We start from the raw sequence: 24,779 nt of genomic DNA, 5'->3' as shown, positions 1-24,779 counted from the left end.
ACTTTACCAGTTATGTCAAGACTTTTCTTGAAGTTATTTCATGTATTTCCTCCGTCTCATTTTACCCGTTTCAAATTGGGATGACACAGCTATTAAGAAAACAATGATTGATAATGTAACTTTACCATTTTATCCCTCTTAATTGTGTTTTGTTATTAGTTTCAATATTGATGGATGACTAATAGCAAAGAGTAATCAATTACATTAAGGGTATAATGGGAAAATTTTTTTTGTGTTATCTTGATAAGTAAAAAAATACAAGTAAAATGGGGCATTAAATTAGAAAATTAGAACGGATAAAATGGAACGGAGGGAGTATTTATTTGTCGGTTTTGTAAGACCTTTTGGGACAGTTCACTAATAATTTTTCTCTTTAATTTAACGGAAAAAGAGACTTTAGTGTAGAAAGAACATCAAATAAATAATGGGGACACCATATATTATATCATAATATTAAAGGGATTAAACTTCCTTTTTCAAACTAGCCGTTACAACTCAGTTGAATAGCGCTCTTCTTGTCTCTCTTCTCTTCTTTCCTCCATTATACTCTTTGCTTTCTTGTTTTCCTTGCCAAATTCCTCTATCATTACTCTCCATAATCCTTCAAATAATCAAATTAATTTCTTAATCAACAATCAAGAAATGTTTACTGAAGGTTTGGATGAGTCTGCTATTAACTGGATCAAACAGGTAACATCAAAGCTCCCATCTTTCTTCTACACTACTTCTTGTTTTCGTTTATGCAGCATTTGTGTAAATTTACTAGTATTTTTACATGTTGGGTTTTGATTATTTTTTGTTTTATGAATGAATCTTGAAACTTGATTTTACTTGAGTGGAGATCTTTCGAAAACAGTCTCTCTACCTCCCAAGGTAGGGGTAATGTCTACGTACGCTCTACCTCCCCCCCGACTCCACTTGTTAAATTTTTGAAATTCTGCAACTTTAGTGTAAATCCACTGTTTTTACATGTGGGGTTTTGTTCCTGAATGAATCTTGAAACTTTCTTTTACTTGAGTGGAGGTCTATGAGAACAGTCTCTCTACCTTCCAAGGTAGGGGTAATGTCCGCGTACACTCTACCTTCCTCTCCGACTCCACTTGCTAAATTTTCGAAATTCTGCAAATTTAGTGTAAATAAACTGTTTTTACACGTAGGGTTTTGTTAATTTTGTTTTCCGCAATTAACTAGATCATACAGGTAACAACAAAGTTGCCATTTTTCTTGTATACGTCTTGTTTTCGTCTCGTAAAATCGTTGAAATTTATGCAGCATTTGTGTAAATTTACTATTTTTCAGTGGGTTTTGTTAATTGTGCTTCTTGAATGAATTTTGTCTGAAATTTTGGCACTTAAGTGTGTAGCCTAGTGATCAATGAAGTACGTGAGAACCATGATGTCTCAGGCTCAAATCTCACCGGAGACAAAACACTAGGTGTGATTTCTTCTCATCTATCCCACCCTTGGCGGGTAGAGTTACCTGGTACCTATTGCTGGGAGGGGTCAAGTATCCCGTGGAATTAATAGAGTTATGCCCAAGCAGGCCCAAATACCACCTTCATTTACAAAAAAATGTAGAAATTCTTAACTTTTATATAAATCAACTATTTTTACATGTGGGGTTTGTTATATTTTAGTTTCCTAAATGAATCTTGAAACTTGCTTTTCCTTGAGACGAGGGTCTATCGGAAACAACCTCTCTAACTCCATGAGGTAGGGGTAAGGTCTGCACACACTCTACAACTTGTGGGATTACACAGGGTATGTTGTTGTTGGTATACTGAATCTTGAAACTTTGTGTTGGTAAAATTTCGGGTGCAGGGATCTGAAGGAAAACAACAATCATGTAATACAAGGTCGCCTTTATCTGAAAAGATTGATGATAGATACTCACTTCCGAGATCGCCTTTGGCTAATTACACTCCGAATTCACATGTATTGCCACCCTTGAAGTTTCATTCTGGTCTTTTGAAACCACTTCACACAGTGGCACTTAGCATAGACAGCAATGAAGATGATTGCGATTTCGAATATGATGATGAAGAAATTGAGAGTGAGAGTGTTGCTTCCGCCTCAGATGAACTTACTGGCCATTACTCTGAAGAAGAAGAAGAAGAAGAAGCATTGGGGACAAAAGTTTTTGACCAAGGTACAAATTTATGTCAGATTAAAGGAGCTGGATTGAGCAATCGACATGGTTCCACACTGAATAGAGGAATTTTACAAGAGAATCTTCGAATTGAAGTACCAGGAAATACTAGGAGATTTACTGAGGGAAGTGGACAGAAAGCTAAAAATTTGGGTATTCCTATCTATCTGCGAGAAAAAGTGCAACCACATAGCGCCTATGTAAGAATTCCTTGTCAATCGCAATATTAGCTTTATACATGTAGTTTCTTGCTTTTGATATCCTTGACCATCTATTGTTGTATTTCACTTACTGCGTTAATTGAATTGACATGTTTTCTCCACTGCCGTATTTCCTTTTTCATAGCTACTATGATTTTGATGCACTTGAGCCGAGGGTCTTTAGGAAATTGGCGTACACTCTACCCTCCCTAGAACCAATTGTGGGATTTCACTGGGTATGTTGTTGTTGTTGTCCCTGCCCAAATATAATCTAGTACAGCACAATACAATTAATTCATATTGGTCAGTCGATTGATTGTATATAGTAATGTTTCTAATTTGAGTTTTTCTTGATGAGGAGTAGGGGCGGAATCAGGATTTTTAGTTTATGGGTTTTGAATCACAATTGTCTTTGCCTTTTAGGTTCTAAATAGTTTATTTATACATATTGAACCATGGAAACAACCTTGTAAGGCTGCATACAATAGACCCTTGTGGTTCGGCCCTTCCCCGACCTGCGCATAGCAACAACTTAGTGCACCGGGCTGCCTTTTAAGTGAATCTTTTAACACAAATGCACGATTCTAGCCTAAATGATTGGTTTCTGTCGAACCCATAACTATAATGCTGGATCTTCCCTTGATTATTTATTGAGAAGTTAACTATTTGTAAATACAGGCAACACCAGTTGGTAAGCTTACTGATTTAGGAACCCCGAGTGCACCACCAATAGTAGTGGATATTGGAGCAGATGAAGATAACTTTGAACCAGCAAGTGGATTGAGCACTTCTGGAGGGTTGACTGGAACTGAGCATAATAGCAAGCAAGGTTTTTCAGAAACACCAGAAGAGACCTGGTATGGAAATGGATTGGGTATATCCGAAGGGTTGTCTAGAACACAGGACAGCGACAAGATAAATAATCCAAAAGTTGCAGAAGAGGCCTGTTATATAAATAACCAAGTTCTTCCGGAGACTGATAACAAAGGGTGTGAAAAAGTTGAACTAATCTTTGGAATATGAAACAATTCATAAATGTCCTTCATTTCAGCATGAAGTTCAAGAAACCAATGACAGATTCATTTTGGTGCAGGGGAGATAAGGCAACTGTTGTAGAAACAAATGCACTGCCCCAATTCCAGCAAGGGAACTCGGTGGGATTTCCAAGCCGTTATGATACCAGGTTTACTTCACTTCATTTGATTGCTTACTGCTCTCTTTTTTGTTTCTCCGTTTTACTATTAAAATGCTAAACTACTCTCTTTTATATAAGTGTGTGGAACTGTGTCATTTCCTGTGCTGTTAACATGTGCCTTGACTCAGCATAACTCCACATAAAACTGTATTCTAAGAAGGTATCTCATAAGGAATTATTAAAGAGTATAAGGGGGTTGTGTTTCATGACGAACATTGTTAATGTTATGATATTTTGCAAAAGGAAGACGGTCCCTTGAAAAAGCGCCCCTCCCTTTTTCTATAAAGAAAAAGGAAAGAAAATATTTTGGCAAGATTTAAGAGATTAAGGTGACTGGAATCATGAGCAAAAAAGCTAAGCTGCAGGAATTCTTAGTGGGTTCTTATTAAAGTAGTAGAAGAACCTACCAATAACTTAATTAGCATATCCCTTATGTTGATTAAGCCAAAGACTCTTGCTTCCCTCTTCACATTATTTACTACTATAAATAGCTATGCATTTAAACATTTTCGCTTAGTCTCAGTCCACCTTAGGGTGCAAAAAAGAGGTGGACTTTTGCTGAATCTAATTTTCTTTTAGATTGCAATTACTGAGCTTTTCTCTTTTTTTCTTTTTTTTTTTTTACAACAGTCAAAACGGATGGCAAGTTCTCCTAGCTTATGATGCCTGTATTCGTTTATGCCTAAATGCTTGGGCAAGAGGATGTGTTGAGGCACCTGAATTTTTACGTGATGAATGCCAGATTCTTCGAAGTGCTTTCTGGTATGCTAAAACTTTTCTTTTCTCCCATTGAATCACTTACAAAACACCTTTTTATGGGTACGAGATCATCTCCATGACTAATACCAGTCCCTCCATCTTATCCAAATTCTCAGCTTGCAGACACTGTTGTTGCAACCTCGAAGCATGCAGACAACAGAAAGGATTCATAAGACCAATGGACAGACATTGCCCTTGAAAGTGAGAAAGTTAGTCGGGAAGGTTCGTGTGGAAGGTATATCTTGTTTTCTCTTAGACACATTATATACCAGTTAAACATTGATAAGCCCACTTATCTTTTTACTAAGATGTTTTGGAATGTTCCAGTTAACATTGATAAGTCAACTTATTTTTTGACTAAGATGTTTTGGAATGTGGTCTTTTAAATGTTCAAGATGAAGATAGAATGCAGCCTGTATATCTGCCAGACGAAGATAATGAAATAAAAGCTGTCAAACTACTAGTAGATCTGTTACTGTAGTGTAATGTGTATCTTTAACTTAAATACGGTATATGATGCTTGATACTGTATCAAAACCAATTGCAGTAAGGAAGTTAAGAATTATACCAAAGAGGAAGCTTAAGAGCACAGACTCAATGCGAGGGGCAATTAGCATGCAGGCAGGAGCAGATTATGTCCGACATGTTTCGTCACTGGTGAAACATGGAATCCATTCTCTTAAAATTCATTCATCTCTGTTGACATGTGAAGGTTAGTACTTCTTATTGAAAGATTCATTCTCTTCCGTTGGATTGAGGAAACTATTTGTCTGAAATGCTTGAGTAGAAAAAGACTCTTCTAAAAGATTTATTGAATTTTGACGGAAGCTATACTTGATTCGTTAGAATGGTCATTCTAGAGGATGAAATAGCAAACTGATTGGTTGATTTTATTCTTTTCTCTCTCCTGGTAAAGTATGATGGTCTCTAGGTGTGAAAATATGATGATTGAAGAGTGCTAAAGGGGGGATATCTTAGACGTTAAATCACATGGAGAGAAGTGTGTCAGAAGAACTACTACCTCTAGAATACAGTGGAAGCAGAAAGTACCAACTAGCAGTAATTATCTGCAATAGAATGTGTGTATAAGGAGGCATTTAGTATGTTCGTGGATTGTATGTCAATTTAAGTGTGAGACTTAGAGACACTCTAGTTTCAAAGAATTCCTAATTTATCCTAGAACACAAAATATTAAGTATTTGAATGAAATGACCTGAATCAAGAGTAATGGTTCCCATAGATTCATACAATCGACCCCAGCTAGTTCGAGATCAAGGCCTAGTTGATTCGTTACCTAATAAAACACTGATGGTCTATGTAGGTTATTATGTGTGTTCAGATTTCATGTGAGCTCCCTGAAAATAAGTAGATCCTTGAACGTATCAAAATCAAACAAAAACATGTAGAGTTTTTTTTTGGATCCTCATACATCAGTGAGATGATTGTTTTTCCACTACGTTCTCTGCAGAATCCCTGAGATGCTTAGTTCTCCTGAAGAGTTCAACTGAAGATAGTAAATTCGAACCAAATTCTGCTGTTACGCTGGTACCAGGAAGTGGTGATCACCATGACTTGTAAGTTTTTAATTTAACTCTTTCGCTGTCCAAAGTGGCTCTACAGAATCCAGTTGAATAATCTTGGCTTGCACTTGCTCCAATTAAGAAGTGGAGACATCAAGTTGTTTGCTCAAGATTAGAATAAGCTTTATATGGGAGGTTAAAGGAACTTCTTTTCTTTGATTTATTTATAAGGTCACCTTTTCAGTTAAAAGTAAGATGGTTATAATTTTTTGTGATTCCATGTCCCAATGCTTTGCATCCTATGCATAGTTCTGTACTTCCAGATTTCTATTTGAAACATGTGTATGATGATCTAGCTCGTGGATCGAACCCGTGATGTTGAGATGTTAATTTCTCCAGACAAGATAACACATGTTTCTGAATTCAGTTTTCCAGAGAACCAAGGTGATGCTCTTTTACTTGAAGTACAAGATATGAAGAAAAGTACTTTGGGTCGAACTTCAATACCAGTTTCAGCTGTGGCTGACAATAATGTATGTCTAATCCTCCAATATGTCATTATGTTTTAACTAATTTATTCAGTTTTTAAAGTTTTATCATTATCGCCTTCTTACATCAGTTTTGTAATTGCTACAGAGCGATAAGATTCGCTGGTGGCCCATTTATCATGATGATAATGAATGTGTTGGGAAGGTCCAGCTATCAATCAATTGTACAATCACAAGCGATGAGACGGCACAAGTCAAGGTTTAACCTTGGACACTCCACTAAGTTTCACTTCAGTTCGATGTCATATGCTTTTTTTTTGGGTCGAATATGAGTACAAAAGAGAGATAATGCCAATTGTTCTTCCACTCAAGCCAGAAGAGAAAAATTTTAAATTTGAATCTGTTGAAGTATAATTTCTAAGTTAAATCAATATCTTTTCCTTAAGAAGTGGTTATTAATTTATTTGGTTCACCTACTAACTTCCTAAGCATAACATTCAATCAGCATCAGTGCCTGTTTCTGTTCTCGAGATTTAGTCATATTGTTCTAGCAATTTACATTTGAGATGCTAAAATGACATTTCACTGGAGACACTTAACCATATGCCCTTTTGACTTGAGTCCATTTACTTGAGGTGTCTACACCTTAGGTCCTCTTGCAGTTCAGTAGTATTAAATGCCTACAACAACAACAACAACATACCCAATATATTCCCACCAAGTGGGGTCTGGGGAGGGTAAGTGTACGCAGTACATACCACTACCTCAGAAGTGAGATAGAGAGGCTGTTTCAGATAGACCCCCGGCTCAAAATAAAACAATCTAGACAAGGAAAGAGTTAGATGCTTTAACAGCTCACAAACAATCTTCCATCATGAGATTTCAAGATTAGTTTATGCAGCTAAACCAAATCGCATACACCACAAAACAATAGAAACCAAAAAACTTAAAGAGGACAACAAAAGCTATAAGATCAGATGGTAGTGCATGTATTTGAATTCATCATTGAAACTCTACAGATAATGTGGATAAGCATCATCACACTTCAGTATTAAATACCTGTTATTGTTAAAATTTAGTGCTCAAACTGTGTTTGTGTGTGGTGTTTTGTGATATGCATTTGGTTTCAAATTAGTAATAACTTGTGAATATGCATTTGGTTCCCATTTATGACAGAGTGGACCGATTGCAGAGACTCTTGCATATGATCTACTACTGGAGGCTTCTATGCGTGCTCAACAATTCTGTGCACGACGTTTAAGGTCTGAGGAACCTTGGAACTGGTTACTCACAGAATTTTCTGAGTACTATGGGGTAACAGATACATATACTAGATTGAGGTTAGGTACTTTAAGCATGTGATACAATACCAGATATCGATTATTATATTTTCTTGAATGTCATGGATGTTGCAACTCCAACAAAAACTGATAACGAGAGTTCAACAGGTACCTTTCATATGTCATGGACGTCGCAACTCCAACAAAAGATTGTTTGGAGCTCATTCATGAGTTACTTGTGCCAGTTATGAAGGCAAGGAGTGACAGAAGTATGACAAGACAAGAGGTATCAAATTCCGAACTCACAGACCTTCAAGCTTGATATGATGCTGGAGATTTAGCTATTGAAAGTTGTTTCACAAAATCAAATTCCACAGAAATTCTAATTTAGTCTCCGATAATTGCCAGATTTCTAACAATTTCTGAAATTCGTTGTAGCATCCTTTTTATTTCAAACATGTTACTCCCTTCTGCCATTCTATTTTGACCTTCTTTCCATTTTACTCTGTCCAGAAAAGATTGAACTCTTCCTTCTTATGGGAAATTTAACCATTTTAGAGAAGGTCCAAAGTAACATAATACTTTCTGCATTTTCAATCTTAGCATGATATTTTAACGTCCACGTCCTTCTTCAAGCGCATGTTTAATCAATTCAAGTAGTAACGTAGTTGAACTTCTTCTTTCTTATGGACGGGTCACTTGGTCAAACAAAATGTGTTAAAAGGAGAATGTACTTTTTTAAACCTTATAGACAACCAAAACAACTATATTTAATGAGGATAAATCAGTTCATCCAATTAGACTTGTGGTGTAGTGTTGCAACACCAGCCTCACTTTTAATCACTCTATTCAAACATAGAGAGCAAGTTCAACTTTTCTTGTTCTGTTGCTCCAAATGAAGCATGTCAGCATAATTATCTTTTTTCATATCGCATGTGACCATTTATGTACAGAAAATCTCATTAAAGATTGAAACTTGGTTCCTCGAGATAGAAGCACTCATGGATCCTTAAATATGATTTCTTCAGGATCCCTCCTTGAGTTGTGAATTATCATTAGATAGATGGTATCTTAGTTAGTACACACCAGAGCAACCTTACTCTTCTCAACTGTTTTCAGAAACTCTAGAGGTCAATGCAATTTCAGAAACTGAAGAGAAATGTATATGGAACTATTTTGATGAAAGTGGCTCATCTAATCCGTTACCTTTCACTATTTTTACACCGGCTTATCTTTGAAAGCTGGCCGAAACCAGGTACCTGAGCTGAAGCTGGTGCAAACTTACTGTTTTTTCTTGTTTCAGAAAAGTTTGCTTCTGGATTGTGAAACTGAGATTGAAGGTCTCTTGGCCACTGTGTTCGAAAACTATAAGTCACTGGATGAAAGCTGTCCTACAGGTTTAGCAGACATGTCAGCTCCTATACCAGAAACTGCAGCACCAGCACTTGCTCCTGCCGTGCAAATTTACATTCTTCTCCATGATATACTTGCTCAAGATGCACAAATGACACTTAGGAACTATATACAGGTTTATCTTCCTTTACATGTCCTAAAATTTCAGATTAGACATTTTAATGTTCTCCAGTATTTTTTAAACTGAGTGTTTACATTGATCTACTCACCCTTCACATATTGATGCCAACCTTGACATCCATCCCAATTACCGACTCTAGAATTTGCTGTAAAAACTTATTATTCTTAATTACAAAATGTACTCTGGTGGAAGCTAGTGGAGTTGGTTTCTCTAGATAATGGTCATGGTAAAAAGACGGGAAAAAAAAGAAGAAATGAATGAAACATGGACTTTCTTGCTTGGTAAAAGATACAATATTCTGTGTTTTGCACTTGATGGCTTTTAAGTTAGACAAACCAAGCTAAATAACAATGCAAGTAGGTCATTTTAAATAAATGCAGAAGTCTTTATGCAACAGCTGGTTGTCTGGTTTTGATTGCACCTTTTGTCTTATTAGTCTAACAATATTATGATTTAACAGACAGCAGCAGCAAAGAGGTGTCGAAAACACATGATGGAAACTGATGACTTCTTGACAGTAAACCTAGATGGCTTTGTCATGGATTCAGTAACAATATCCACTGCCTATTCGAAGATGAAGAACCTCTGCTCCAACATATCAAATGAAATCCAGGCGGATATTAAGATTCATAACCAAGATATACTTCCTAGGTGCGTTGGAACTAATCGAAAGATGCATTTGGCATCAATCAGATGTTGCATGTATTTCAACAAAATTCATGTTCAGATAGGTTAATTTTGCCTACAAATACTGCTCCAGGTTCTTTTTTCATAAATTGTCATTGATTAACTTACATGGTACATTCCTTTTCCAGTTCAATTGATCTCTCTAGCATCACGGCTTCAGTTTATAGCACAGAATTGTGTAAGAGGCTCAAGAACTTTCTTGCTGCATGGCCTCCATCGAGTCCTTCTCCACATGTGAATGAACTTTTGATTGCAGCAGCTGATTTTGAGAGGAACCTAGACTCATGGAACCTCAGGTAATTTTGAATAAAAGTATACTTGTATCAAAACAAATACTATTTTGAGGCTTGCTTCGACGAGTTTTTCTCACATTGTTCTTTCCTTTCACTCTTCAGCTCAGTACAAGGTGGTGTAGACTCAAGGGGTCTCTTTCATAGTTATATAATGGTATGGATAGAAGATATGCAACTTCACTTACTTGAGCTTTGCAAGGCAGAAAAGGTACACCTTGCTCTATACTTTCCAAGATGCAATTGGTTTGATGAAGCAGCATATAACTTACACTATCATCTCTTTCAGGTGCTATGGTCTGGAGTAGTTACAAACTATTCTACTTCTCCTTTTGCTGAAGAAATGTTCGAAAAAACCAAACAAATGTTAACCGAGTATGAAGTAGTGATCAACCGTTGGCCTCAGTACACCATCATTCTCGAGAATGTAAGCTCTATTTTGCTATCTATGGAAACATGCAGACCATGCTTGATGTGCTTTTATGGCTGTGCAAATGTACCAAATAACTGTAAGACAACCCTTCTATTTGCTGATAGTGCTTTCCGTTGATGTCATATATAGGCTGTTGCTAATGTAGAAAGAGCAATCATAAAAGCCATGGAGAAACAGTACAATGAGATCTTGACGCCCCTGAAGGATAGCATTCCAAAGAAGCTGGGCATGCAAGTTCAGAAATTAGCAAGAAGGCAATCAACTACTCTTTATAGCATTCCTAATCAGGTAACTGCTAGTAATAGATGGATAGGTATTAGGAATCAGTGTGTGTGGAAGGTGAATATCAAAAATGAGAGACGCGAGCTCTAAATTGCCTCGCCTTGTTTTGACAGTTGGGGACTTTCTTGAACACAATCAAAAGAATTCTTGACGTCCTACACTGTAAACTAGAAGACATTTTGAAGTCATGGGCGTCTTATCTACCAGCGACAGCGAATGGAGAGAAGAAGTCCAATTTCGGCGAGCAACTGAATGGAGTTACAGTATTGCTGAGGACTAAATACAAAAACTACATGCAGGCAATAATAGTCAAGCTTGCTAATAATGTAAGCAGCAACTACTATCTCACATTCTAGTTATATTTATCGATCAGAGTCAAAACCATGTGATAGCTAACGTATATTTTACCCGTCTATATCATATCACAACTTGTGGTACATAAATAAAATGTGTGAAAATGAGGTTCGTTCACCTTCTTCTAATTTTTGACTGCTGCAGACACAATCGAATCGTTGCACACGTTTGCAGAGGATGTTAGAGGAAACAAAAGAAACAGATGGGGAGGCTGAAATCCGCGAAAGACTACAAATGCTGAATTCACAACTCTCAGATACCATAAGCAACTTGCAAGAAGTCTTTACGAGTGCAATATTTGTTGCAATCTGCCGTGGATATTGGGACAAAATGGGACAGGTTGGTTAACATAGTGAACATCTCAAATTTGAGCTATTCAACGACCATCTAATGATATTTTGTTCTTTTTCTCATACTGCTAGATCATACTGAAATTCTTAGAAGGAAGAAAAGAGAATCGAGTATGGTACAGCGGTTCCTATCATGCTCTTGGGGTAAGTACAATCAAAATTCATTATAATATCATTCAAATGGTTCTTGAAAACGTATTTTGCATGATTTACTTTACAGGTTCTGGACGATATATTTGCCTCGCAAATGCAAAGATTGCAAGGGAACGCGTTGCAAGACAAGGATATTGAGCCTCCTCGTTCAATTGTGGAAGCTCGAGCTATACTCTGTAGAGACACTAGCAACTGTCCAGATTCCTCCAACTACTTGTACTTTTAGGGGAATATACAGACATTCCTTCCATATCCTCTTGGTATACTATATACTATGCATTTCTTCATGTTCATATATTCTTTTGTATGTAAAATTCCCATTCTTTTTGTCTCAAAATATTCTTGTATGTAAAGCTATTGCTGAATAAAAGACTCTCGTCTCAAAGTTCCAATGTTATTTCCAGGTTGTGTCCTATTTTTTTTTTATTTTTACAAGGTGGGGAATCGAAAACTTACCAATAAGATGGAAACTCACACAGCCAACCAACTGAGCTACTAAGACTCTGTCATGTGTTGGTTCTTTCTTTGAAATGAGAGAGAATCTTCGATGGCCGATTGTATATATAATTGTTGACTATTGATCAAATTAAGGAATCACGATATAGGCCAATTTCATTTTAGAGATAAAATGCAAAAATGATTCATCAACAGTATATTCTGTAAGGAGAATGGAACTCTTGTAAGAAGTGCTTAAGATTTCATTTAATCACAATAAAATATCCAAAATAGCCGAAACAAGAAGATATTATAGACTAATACAAAATCCTTTTAGAAGAAGTCTTAATTCATACCTGATGTTTTGTTTGTAAAATAAAATTAAAAAAAAGACATTTAAGGGGTGTTTGGAATGACTTTTAAAAAGTAGCTTACAAGCTAAAAGTTTAAAGTCATAAGTTGGTACCAACCTACTTTTGTATTTTGATTTATTTTAACACCTTTTAAATCTAAAATGAGTGCTTAAAAGCACTTTTCAACTTTTCCAAACACCGCCTTAATCAGTTTATACTAAATAAACTAACTAGTTCTTCAAAAAATTGGTTAATCTGCAAATTATGAAGTTTCAGCTAAAGCCTTAAAATTAAATAGTGTGCTGGTAAATAAAATGTCAATAAAAGAAGAACAAAAAGTATACATATTGATAGCATCATCATTACACATTAACAAAATGATATCTCGTTAATACTATTATATTCTTTTCATTTGCTACACATGTTACAATTTAATACTAATATTTTTGTTCTTATTCTACACTATGCTACATGCTTCGGGTGCATAAACTTCATGAGCCAATGTCCACAAGAAGCAATTGATGTATAGAAGTGTGGTGGGTGTGGTTGAAAGCATTTTTAATAAATGGTTATAATGTAAAGTCAAAATCTAAAGCTTCTTTAACCTTATCCAAAAAGAGAAGTCCAAATATATTTACAAGATATATTGTGAAAAAATGTAACTTATTAATTCTTTTGTAACTGTGTGTTTTCAATTCTCCTTGAACATAAGAATTCATTTGATGAGTTAGTTCTTGATAAGTTAATTCACTCTTTGAACGGATGAATTCATTTGGTAAGGAGTTAATTCATTCAATTCACCATTAACTCACTCTTGTAACATCCTTTGTTCTTCACCTATGTAAACCACTCTATTTGAGAACAAAAGATACACCCACCAACAAAGTAAAAGAAAAATATCTTCCTCCTAAGTTCTCTACTTTGAGGCAATAGTTTTGAGCAACCTCCAAACTTTCAGCCACGAGTGCACGTGTTTGGAAGTAGCTGTGGAACCTTGGGGAGCGACCGGCTAGAAGGATTTGCACCGGAGTAGGGCCGAAATCGCTTTCAAAGCATTGGCTTGCCACGACACAGCATTTGTGACTATTTTATTATAATTATTAATTTCAGTTCCATATCAATATTGTAGTATTTTTTTCAACAATTTGAAAGTGATTTCGTTACATACAATATTGATAAATGGCTCTTTCTTTGAACAAATTTTTTTCTGATTTGTCAAAACTTGAGCCATTGGACGAAAATAATTTTAAACGTTGGTCACAAAAACTTCTGATTTTCTTCGAACAATTAGAAGTTGATTATGTTTTGTTTAATGAATCTCCTACTGATAACTCTAACAATGTTGTGATTGATGATGTTGCTAAAAGGAAATTTGAAAAAGATAACAAAACAGTTAGAGGACATTTGTTGAATCATATGACTAATCATTTGTTTGATTTATTTATTAGTTACAAAGCTGCTAAGGAAATATGGGACAGTTTAGAGAAGAAATATGGTGCCGATGATGCAAGAAATAAAAAATATGTTGTCGGGCAATGGATTAAATTTCAAATGGTTGACAATTAATCAATCATGGAACAAGTCCACGAATATGAAAATTTAACTGTTGATGTTCTCAGTGAGGGTATGAAGATGTGTGAGATTCTTCAGGAGAATGTTCTGCTTGAAAAATTTCCACCATCTTGGAGTGATTACAGAAATCAATTGAAACATAAGAAAAAGAATTTAACTCTCCAAGAACTTATCAGTTACATGAGAACAGAGGAGGCAAACTATCTTAAAGATAAGATGAAAGCTCTTTCTCTTAATTCTTCTAAAGCTAACCTTATGGAATTTTCTAGTACTATTGCAAAAGACAGGAACGAAAGCAAATAAAAGAATGTTCAGAATAAGGAACAAGTGAAAAAGAAAAATAATTTCAACAAGTCAAAGAGTCAAATTAAAAAATCAAAGGGGCCTTGTTTTGTCTGCGGAAAACTTGGTCACAGGGATGTCCAGTGTTATCTAAGAAAAGGACAAAAGCCAAAACAGGGAGGAAAAGGTGATGCCCAAGCTCATCTTACAGAGGGTGATGAAGTAATTGTTGTAGTAATCGTCGAGGCAAATCTGGCAGCTAACAAGACTGATTGGGTGTTGGACACAGGCGCTTCAAGATATTTCTGCGCTAACAAAGAATTATTTCATGACTTTGAGGAATCCACCGATGGCGAGTGAGTCTACGTGGGTAACTCCACTATTTCTGGAGTTATGGGTAAAGGAAAATTTTTATTTAAATTAACTTCTGGAAAAAATTTAGCCTTGAACAATGTTCTGTATGTTCCCTCGCTCCATAGAAACTTAGTTTCTGGAGCACTTCTCAACAAAGTAGGCCTTAAACTTATTTTTTAAGCTGATAAAATAATTATTTTTCGTAGAGGAGACTTTATTGGGGAGAGATACCTTAATGAGGGTTTATTTGTACTTGAACATTGATCAAGAGATTGTCAATGGAAATATTTCTAATTCTGCTTATATTGCTGAGTCTATTAATTTATGGCATAGTAGACTAGGTTATGTTAATATTGCTTCTATTAAAAGACTTAGAAAAATAGAATTAATTCCTGCAGTAAATATTGATGATATTTCTAAATGTCGTGTGTGTAGAAGCAAAGCATGCCAAGAAACCTTTTAAATATGTTACTAGCAGAAAGATCAGGTTGCTTGAACTAGTATATTCAGACTTAGCAAATTTTAAGAACACTATTAGCAAAGGTGGAAAGAAGTATTACATTACTTTTGTAGATGATTTTTCTAGGTACACTAAGGTATACCTCCTTAAGTCTAAAGATGAGGCTGAAAGCATGTTTTTAAAATTAAAAACAGAAGTAGAAAATCAATTAGACAGAAAAATCAAGAGATTTAGATCTGATAGTAGCGGTGAACATAGTACTAAAACTCTAGAAGATTTTTGTGAGAAAAATGGTATTATCCATGAATTTAGTGCTCCCTATACTCCCTAACAAAATGGTGTAGCCGAACGAAAGAATAGAACACTTAAGAAAATGATGAATTCTATACTTTTAAGCTCGGGTCTACCTGACTATATGTGAGGGGAAGCTGTCTTATCTGCATGTTATATTCTTAATAGAGTCCCTCATAAAAAGTTAGACAAGACCTCATATGAGTTATGGAAAGGATATGCCCCTAACTTGAAATTTCTGAAAGTGTGGGGGTGTTTAGCTAAGATTGGTCTACCTGATTTAAACGAGTAAATGTAGGTTCTATAGTGTTGCATATAGATTTATGTCATTAAATGATTATTCTATTTGTGAATCTAGAGATGCAAAATTTTTTGAGCATGTTTTTTCTTTGAAAAATGATGTGCCTAGTGATGTGAAAAATAATACTTATATATCTATATCTGTTAACTCTCATGTTGTGCCTGTATCTGATATTATTGCTAATGAGCATGAAAATGAACTGAGAAGGAGTAAAAGACGTAGACCTGAGACTAGATTTGGTCCTGATTTTATCACCACCTTCTTAATTGAAGATTTTGATATCGATACTTTAAATGATGAATTAATGTCTATCTACTTAATAGAAGAAGACCCTAATACATATGATGAAGCAATGAGTTCAATAGATGCGATATTTTGGAAAGAGACTATTAAAAGTGAATTAGACTTTATAGTTTTTAATCACACATGAGACTTGTATGATTTACCTAAAGGTTGTAAACTCATAAGTAGCAAGTGGATATTTAAGAAGAAATTGAGGCATGATGGTACAATTGATAAATATAAGGTTAGACTTGTGATTAGGGGTTTTAACCAAAAGAAAGGTGTTGATTATTTTGATATTTATTCTCCTGTGACTAAAATAGAGACCATTAGAACTTTTATTGCTCTAGTTGTTATTCACAGTTTAGTGATACATCAAATGGATGTCAAAACTGCAATTTTAAATGGTGATTTAGAGGAAGAGATCTATATGACTCAACCTAAGGGTTTTGTGGTCCCAGGTCAGGAGGATAAAGTATGCAAATTGAGAAAGTCTTTATATGAACTTAAGCAGGCACCTAAGCAGTGGTATGAAAAATTTAACTTCACATTAATAGATAATGACTTTGTTGTTAATTCATCTGATACATGTGTTTATTCTAAAATGATAGGATCAGACTGTGTAATTATATGTTTATATGTGGATGACATGTTAATCTCTGGCTCAAATATAAATGTTGTAAATGAGACTAAGAAATTTTTATTTTCTAAATTTGAAATAAAAGACCTTGGAGAAGCTGATGTGATTTTAGGAATAAAATTAAAAGAACTGTTAATGGTTTCTCTTTGTGTCAGTCTCATTATATTGAAAAAATATTGAAAAGGTTTTATTGTTTTGATGTAGTTTCAGTGAGAATTCCTTATGATCCTAGCATACACTTAAAAAAGAATAGAGATTCTAATCTTTCTCAAACTGAGTATGCTAAAATAATTGGGAGTGTAATATTTCTCATGAACTATACTCGGCCTGATATAGCTTATGCTGTTAGTAGATTGAGTAGATATACTCATAATTTCAGTAGTGAACACTGGAATGCTCTTCATTGCTTGTTAAGGTATCTGAGAGGTACTATGAATTGGTGTTTGCATTTTAATAAATTTTCTAATGTTTTAGAAGGTTTTTGTGATGCAAACTGAATTACTAACAATGATGAAGTTAACTCAACCAGTGGCTATGTGTTTACTTTGGATGCAGGTGCTATTTCGTGGAAGTCTTCAAAGCAGACTTGTATAGCACGTTTTACCATGGAATCTGAATTCATTGCTCTCGAGTTGGTAGGGCAAAAAGCTAAGTGGCTTAGAAATCTTTTGACATATGTGCCTTTATGGGGAAGACAAATGTCAACAGTCTCTTTACATTGTGACTCACAGACGGAAATTGAGATTGCTAAAAATAGTGAATATAAAGGTAAAAAGAGACATATTCGCATCAGACATGGTGCAGTTAAACAATTGTTGAAATATGGTGTTATTTTCTTGGAATATGTAAAATCCGAAAGAAATTTGGTGGATCCTATGACCAAGGGTTTGACAAGAAAAATGGTCCTTGAATCGTCGAGGGGGATGGGGCTAAAGCTCATGGATTGAGATAATATGGTGGATACCCATTTGTGGTCAAACGAAGCCATATAGGCCGTCAATAAACACTACATATCTTATCCATATGGTGTGAGGTAGTGTATTATAAGATTGAACTTATTTTTGCTCTTAATGATCCATAGCCTTAAGGTGGTCTATGAGATAGACTTGATGGATCACCGACGTGAGTGTAAAAGGTTGGTCACCTTTTTATGAAAGACTTAGGTTATCATTCTAGAGCAATCATGAGACCCAAGGTTTGTGTGCATGACCATAAAAGCACTTTGTAGTATCGCGGAGGTTGCTTAAAATCAAGGATATGGTATGTGTTGTGGGGGTCTCAACTTATGTCTATCTAGTTCAAGAGTACTTCACTTTTTGGATATTTGTTGTTGCCTCATATCACTACGAGTCAATTCAAATCGAAAGATATTGACACATAAGTACATGTTCCTTTTATTTGCACAAAAATGTTTCTATTCTTTTGTCTTTGCATTTGTGGGGGATTGAAAACATTTTTAATAAATGGTTAGAATGCAAAGTCAAAATCTAAAGCTTCTTTAACCTTATCCAAAAAGAGAAGTCCAAATACATTTACAAGATACATTGTGAGAAAATGTAACTTATTAATTCTTTTGTAACTGTGTGTTTTCAATTCTCCTTGAACGTAAGAATTCATTTAATGAGTTAGTTCTTGATAAGTTAACTCATTCCTTGAACGGATGAATTCATTTGGCGAGGAGTTAATTCATTCAATTCACCATTAACTCACTCTTGTAACTTCCTTTGTTCTTCACCTATATAAACCACTCTATTTGAGAACAAAAGATACACCTACTAACAAAGTAAAAGAAAAATATATTCCTCCTAAGTTCTCTACTTTTGGGCAATAGTTTTGAGCAACCTCTAAACTTTCAGCCACGGGTGCACGTGTTTGAAAATAGTTGTGGAACCTTGGGGAGTGACCGGCTAGAAGGATTTGCACCGGAATCGGGCCGAAATCGCTTTCAAGACAGTGACTTGCCACGACACAACATTTGTGACTATTTTATTATAATTATTAATTTCAGTTCCATATCAATATTATAATACTTTTTCCAACAGTTGTAACATCACCAAATTTGGGTCTTGCTTTCTTCCAAACTTTGCTAAGTGATAAAGCAAAATTGTTTGCCTTATCCCAGCATATGAAATAGGATTGACGTAATTCCTAAAAATATAATAGTAAATTTATAATTTTAATTTGACTTAAAATAATACTAAAGATGATAAATAAAAAACATAAAAAATCTATATAAAAAGAGAAAGAAAGAAAAATTATCTACTTTTTAAAAGAAATATTTTAAAACTTTAAATTACACAACAAAAACTTCATATTAATAAATGAAATTTTTAAAGCAACATTCAACGTAATATATTGCAAACAAACGTCGCATCTTATTAACTAGAATTAATCATTACGCTTATAAATAGTAATATTACTATGTGAAGTTATAGGCTATATTTTTTAAAATTAATATACTGATAAGAACCAAAAAAACAAAAAGCAATTCTAAATTATTATTATTACTATGGGTATGTGTATATATTTAAGTTTGCTTATTAAAATTTGACTTTAGGCCACTAATTTTATTGAGACATAAAAAAAAACCTTCAACATTGTAGTCTTTTATCACAGTGACATCCAAATCAATATCAATAATCACAGCGCTTTGTATAACCCACAATTCTGGTGTATGGATTGACGTTGCTTTCAAGGCCGGCTCAAGCACTTTCAAGGCCGCTAACTTTTTTAATATGTGTATATAGCTTGTTTATAAATAAATGGGGTTTCCAATTTGAGAAAATCCTTTAAAAATAAATTATTTTTGCAAATAAAAAGTGTTTTTACTAACTTATATTCAACTAGTTAAATGTGTCGAAGAAAAAAGTAATTCTTTAATGGTATAGAATTTCATGTACCCTCTGTATCATTTTACTTGATCTTCTTTTTGAATATGTTTGTTTCACATTAGTTGTTCATTTTCACAAATCAAGAGTGTTTTGTTACTTCTTTTTTCACTTCAGTATTAAATAATTAAAGAAAATAGTAATTGTTAGATTTCGAGTTTCACGATATCATTAATAGGGTTAATTTTGTAAAATAAACTACAAATAAATATTTTTTAATGGGTGTGCCAAGTCAAAAGAGGCCAAGTAAAATGAAACGAAGGAAGGATTAAAACACGATTAATTTTGAAAGACTACAAAATTTTTTTCCTTAAACACACCTATTTAGAATAAAATGAAGAGGCTAAAACACTATTTACGTGTCGTTTCGAATTTTCAAAAAGTTAAAAGAATTTATGTTTAAGCACATTTGTTAAGTCAACAAGTTTGAATTTCAAAAAAGAGAAAAATATCATATAAATTAAAAATAGAGGGAGAAACTAAAAAAATAGACTGCAAGTGATATTATATATAACATATTATTTTTATTTTGTAATAAAATTCAAGTGTCCCTCAATGAAATTTTACTTTAGGCCACCATATTTACTGAGCCGCCCCTGGTTGCTTTCATACTCAATCACCCATAAAATTTGTTTAGCCACTTTCCTTCGCCATCTCATGCAACATCTTCGAATCATGTTGTTCATGAAGACATAAAACTATCTGAATGAGGAAAAGACCAATCGATAAAGTTTGAGCAATTTCATTGTTTGATATATAGTGGATTGAGCGTGACAAGATTTTGTATTAGCGAGAAGTGAATATTTTATAAGAATTATTACATAACTAGTTTAGGGTATTCACAAAGCATGTATTCATGATAGAGTATATAATTTTCTTAAAATAAATTAAATAAAATTTGATCAATATTTTGATTAGGAACTTTAACTATTATAGATTATTCAAATATTTTTTTTATTTAAAATAAAATTCATTTAATGTAAGATTAAGAGATACTTGACATATACTTCGAATTTTTTGAGTTTTTCAATCAATAGCATATGCCAGTTTATTTATCTTGTTTGTTGACATGAATAGTAATAATGTCACGGAGTAAACAACATAGACTATATTTTCTTGATGAAAATAATTTTGTTGATTGAGTGTTAGCACAGAAGTAAATATAAATATTGAGCCTCCGCGGAGTCCAATGAGCCCTTGCATATAGGTATATGGTTACTCAACCATACTCCTAATTACTCCTATTTTGTTACATTTTATAAGATTATTAACATTAATCAATGAGTATAGCCTTCAAGAAATTTTAACAGACTTTACATTTTAAAGATGGATATTAGATTTATCTTATAGAGCTCTATTTTGAACTTGGCAAAATTTTAATCATTGTATCAGTTCATTTTTTTTAAGCGACATAAATATGTTTGAACTATAAAATAGTACTTAAAACATTGTAAGTTACTAAAAGATAATAAGTTCCGATTGTGTTAAACGGTTTGATTTTGCACATCAATTAGTTCTTTTTCAAGATCAAACACGTACTTTAAGTATTGCCAACTCGTTAATAAGAATCAAGTGTTATAATTCGGTGTCGCTAGATCTAGAAGAAGTTGATTGTTTTGATGAGCAATTGACTCACTACTTCGTGTCTTTTAATCCCTAAACAAAATCTAAACATAAATTTACCAAACTCTAATTTTACAAATCAAGTTGTTGCATTTTACACCCTTCATTTATTTTTTGGCTAAAAAATACCTCTCCGCTTGATTTTTGGCTCAAAGGTCTTCTTTACCTGGACCAAAAGTGTTCATTTATTTCAAACTTAAAGGACCTATTATACCAAAAGTAATACATGAAGAACCAAAATACACTTAACCCTACACCAAAAGGACTCTTTTGTATTTTTCTCTCTCGGGGTTTTACATTACACAAGCACTATGGAAAGTTAAAACTAATACCGCCGCCCGCCGACCTCCGATCGCCGACGCCACCGGTATATACTATTCCGATTCCGGTATATACGTAGCTCTTGTTCTGTACTCAATTTTTTATATTTATTTTTTATGTTTCGCTGTTTTGCTTGGTTTAATTATGAATGCATGATGAAATTTTAAGGTGATTTTGGTTTTGAAGAACTTATGTGTGTAGTATTTTCTTTGAAATAGGAAAACAATCAGCAAATTATTTTTGTTTTGTTAGTATTGAGGGTGTGTTTGGTACTAAGGAAAATGTTTTCGAGCAAAATAAGTGGATTTCTTGCTGCTTCTTTTTTCGTGTTTGTTATGCAAGCAAAAAATATTATCCTGACAAATACTATGTGAGGTGAGAGTGAGGTGATGAGGATGAGGGATAAGGAGGGGTGAGTGGGTGAAGATGGGGTGTAGTGTAGGGTGGTAAGGACACATTGATGTGGAATGCCCCACTTGTGAACTTGTTTTTCTTATTTCTATGGGAGAAGTCATTTTTCTCATTTTCGAGTAACTCGGAGCTTGTTTGGATTGGCTTATTTTAAGTGTTTTTAAGCTAAAATAGCTTTTAAGCACTTTTGTAGTATTTGGGTAAAATAAAAAATATATTTATAAGCACCTGGTTTTAAGCAACAATGATAAAAATGGAGGGTGGATGTAATGGAAGCTCGCGTTCGGAGTTTTGTGTGATAAGAAGGTGCCATCAAAACTTACAGGCAAGTTCTACAAAGTGGTGGTTAGACCAGGTTTAATGTATGGGGTGGAAGGACATGGCGCAGTACCGAGGACACGACCTTAGATAGGATGGTGTGGAGGATACACATTCGGGTAGAAAGGTAGTTGGTAGGATTGCTGTCCATTCTAGTAGTCATATTATTCTTGTTTCTTGTTCTTCGATATCGGTTACCATCTGTTGTTTCATGTAGCTTGGTCATAGTAGTATTTGTAGTATAGTTCTGCTATTATTTGTCATCTTACAAGTAAAATAATCTGATTTATATAAGTTTCAAGACTTGTCATTGTGATCTAATCAATAGAAAGCGCCTGATGTGTTGTTTGAATCCACCTTACTCTGAACATAAGGGTCAAAACCTTATATTTTAAGCCCTCTTGGTCGCCCTCTTCTTTTTTATTAGTGCAACAGCGGGTTGTGCATAGTTTCAATATAGGGGTGGGAACCATGTTTTTCTTCAGCCCCCTCTTTCATTCTTTTCTCTTTTTGTCCAAAGATCGGTCTTTTAGTTTATGTTTGTGATTTGCAAGGGAGAATCATCCCCTGGTGTATCAATTATAACCAAATACTATCGAAAATCTGAACTATTCAGAATAAGTAAAGTTTATACCACATTCACATACGTAATACAGTTATGGTCCGCCCATGATTATGACAATGAAATCTCTTGTGCTACTCTATGACATCTTATTTTCTTCTTGTCAAAACTTGCATTAGTAGCACGGTGCTGGCCTGATGGCTCCATTTCTATCCTAGAATTTATAGAACAGCACAGAAGATGCGCCTTCACCATACCAGGCTCGCTGAGATTCATTTGTATTCCATGTAGTATACTTAATAGTAGATACCAATATTTCGCTGCAAGTTCTGTCATTGTAAGTTATTCTCTACGTCTACCTAAGATAACACTATGATCATGTCATAATATCATTGTTAGCTGCGAAGTAGTATTAGCTAATTCGTTTTTAGATTCTTTGTTTCATTGGGCATACATTTAGTGAATGGATTCACAGGTGAAACATGCAATCATTAAGTCGCAATAGGTTGGAGATGGGGGAAGGCCACTGTGGTCTTCATACTTGTTATGTATCATCACCCTTCTTGAGTCTGAATCATTATTGTTAATCATTACAATTGGTGCTAATTATTTCATAAAGCTGTACGGCTGTGCCAAAAGAAAAAGAGGGAGAGAAAAGTTCACCTTTGTTGATTAGAGTGTTCTGGATAAGGTAGAAGTTCTTATGAAGAATGTTGAACGAATGAACTTTTCCTTAGAGTGATAGCAATGAATTCGTGTTCTGACTCCTGATATCTTGTTGCTTTCTGCCAGTCAGTAGGATATATTTACAATTGTATTAAACTTCTTACTGAACCCTTATTGATAGTGGCTTTCACAGATTTTTAATTCTCACAATTCAACTTGTTCGCATATTTGGTGTCTGTAGTTCCGGATAAGCCTTTACTTCTTTAAGCTGTGCAAATCTAAGGCTTTACTTATTCGAAATGAATGCTTTCTTTATGCTGGTAGTGTAAGAAATTTTTTACACTTTTGTCGCCAAAAGATGCATAGACAGTGAGATTGTAATATGGGAAATAAAGCAACTTACACTATAATCAAGTTAAAATATGTTGATAGCGACTTGTTTTGATGTGTCTTTAGGCTGTGCTTCTTTGTGAAGAGAATCCGCGTGTACTGAGCTGCTTTCGGAACAAAGAAATGAACTTTGGGAGACTGAAGAATTTGGTAGCTGCTGCAGCCATTGAAGGGGTGACTGAGGCAAGGGCCAGGATATTCGGTCATGTGCTTAATCCAACTGGACAGAGATCACCCCATAAGGTTTTACGCAAGAAGCTCATCGGTGAGAAGGTTTCACAATGGTACCCACATGATATCATGAAAGATGATCCTCTTGTGATGGCACGTCAAGAGCAAGAGCGCCTGAGCAAGCTTGAAATGCTGAAACGTCGTGGAAAGGGACCTCCTAAGAAGGGTCAAGGCAAGCAGGCTAAAAAGCGCAACAAATAGAGATGGTACTTTCACCGGCTTGCAAATGATATCTGCGCAGTTTCTATGAGTTACTGATGGCCTTGTTTCTGATCTCATAGGATTTCTTTCTGCAACTCGAGCATCTATTTTCAATGTAGTTTTTGTTTTCGTTCTTGTTTCTGACTTGTAATAGTACTGATGCACATTTGTAAGCAGCATAAAGCTTGTGTGATAGTAGGGAACGAGATGAAACACAGTTTCTCTAGTTGAATCTGACCTTTTTACTTGGTCTAAATTATTCATGATTAATCATGAAAATATACTCTAGTGCACTATTTCATACATGGACCTCTTTCGTTTAATTATTTTTTACTCTTTATGCTTATTTGTATATATACACGCTTGTATATGTAGTGTTTAAATAAGGTACTAAACTGTATAAGTGTGTATAAAACATAGACTATATGTATTTATACCTCGCAATAGAAAGAGAAGAAAGAACGAGGAGGGGAAGGAGAGAAGACCTGAGAAATTTACCAAATACACCTATAAATAACGTATCAA

The 24,779-nt window shown here is 34.6% G+C and overlaps 2 protein-coding genes and 1 non-coding gene across 4 annotated transcripts; 2 read left to right on the top strand and 1 right to left on the bottom strand.

Moving 5' to 3' along the window:
- The first annotated feature begins 447 nt into the window (after positions 1-447).
- Positions 448-12,076, top strand: LOC107878518. Its single transcript, XM_047415499.1, has 22 exons — positions 448-690; positions 1,821-2,348; positions 3,027-3,337; positions 3,442-3,531; positions 4,174-4,305; positions 4,419-4,537; positions 4,850-5,014; positions 5,771-5,876; positions 6,250-6,355; positions 6,459-6,569; positions 7,487-7,650; positions 7,759-7,876; positions 8,894-9,118; positions 9,585-9,775; positions 9,940-10,107; positions 10,207-10,312; positions 10,391-10,528; positions 10,664-10,822; positions 10,930-11,142; positions 11,315-11,509; positions 11,593-11,664; positions 11,741-12,076. Exons 1-22 carry the CDS (start codon positions 643-645, stop codon positions 11,897-11,899), a joined length of 3,624 nt encoding a protein of 1,207 aa, XP_047271455.1. The 5' UTR covers positions 448-642; the 3' UTR covers positions 11,900-12,076.
- LOC124886294 lies at positions 7,278-7,359 on the bottom strand. The gene has a single exon (XR_007043380.1). It is a non-coding gene; the product is annotated as a small nucleolar RNA Z195/SNORD33/SNORD32 family (small nucleolar RNA).
- Positions 12,077-21,259: 9,183 nt separating the features above from the next.
- Positions 21,260-24,557, top strand: LOC107878517. Of its 2 annotated transcripts, none has more exons than XM_016725537.2 (2): positions 21,260-21,542; positions 23,889-24,557. In XM_016725537.2, the coding sequence occupies exons 1-2, from the start codon at positions 21,381-21,383 to the stop codon at positions 24,252-24,254; spliced, it is 528 nt and encodes a 175-aa protein (XP_016581023.2). In that variant the 5' UTR covers positions 21,260-21,380; the 3' UTR covers positions 24,255-24,557. The 2 variants fall into 2 exon arrangements, with proteins under 2 accessions (XP_016581023.2, XP_016581024.2); XM_016725538.2 differs by having other exon boundaries at positions 21,374-21,521.
- Positions 24,558-24,779: the final 222 nt, after the last annotated feature.

The sequence above is a fragment of the Capsicum annuum genome, chromosome 7 (assembly GCF_002878395.1).
Source record: "Capsicum annuum cultivar UCD-10X-F1 chromosome 7, UCD10Xv1.1, whole genome shotgun sequence".
Classification (NCBI taxonomy): domain Eukaryota; kingdom Viridiplantae; phylum Streptophyta; class Magnoliopsida; order Solanales; family Solanaceae; genus Capsicum; species Capsicum annuum.
Note: the sequence above shows the minus strand (reverse complement) of the source record. Positions and strands in the feature narration are given on the sequence as shown.

Excerpts from the sequence above, each read along its gene's own strand:
- LOC107878518 (XM_047415499.1), top strand. The coding sequence starts at position 643 with ATGTTTACTGAAGGTTTGGATGAGTCTGCTATTAACTGGATCAAACAG. Across the intron at positions 2,349-3,026 it reads TGCAACCACATAGCGCCTAT|GCAACACCAGTTGGTAAGCT; the intron begins GTAAGAATTCCT and ends TTGTAAATACAG. Across the intron at positions 11,510-11,592 it reads ATTGGGACAAAATGGGACAG|ATCATACTGAAATTCTTAGA; the intron begins GTTGGTTAACAT and ends TCATACTGCTAG.
- LOC107878517 (XM_016725537.2), top strand. The coding sequence starts at position 21,381 with ATGAAGAACCAAAATACACTTAACCCTACACCAAAAGGACTCTTTTGT. Across the intron at positions 21,543-23,888 it reads TATATACTATTCCGATTCCG|GCTGTGCTTCTTTGTGAAGA; the intron begins GTATATACGTAG and ends ATGTGTCTTTAG.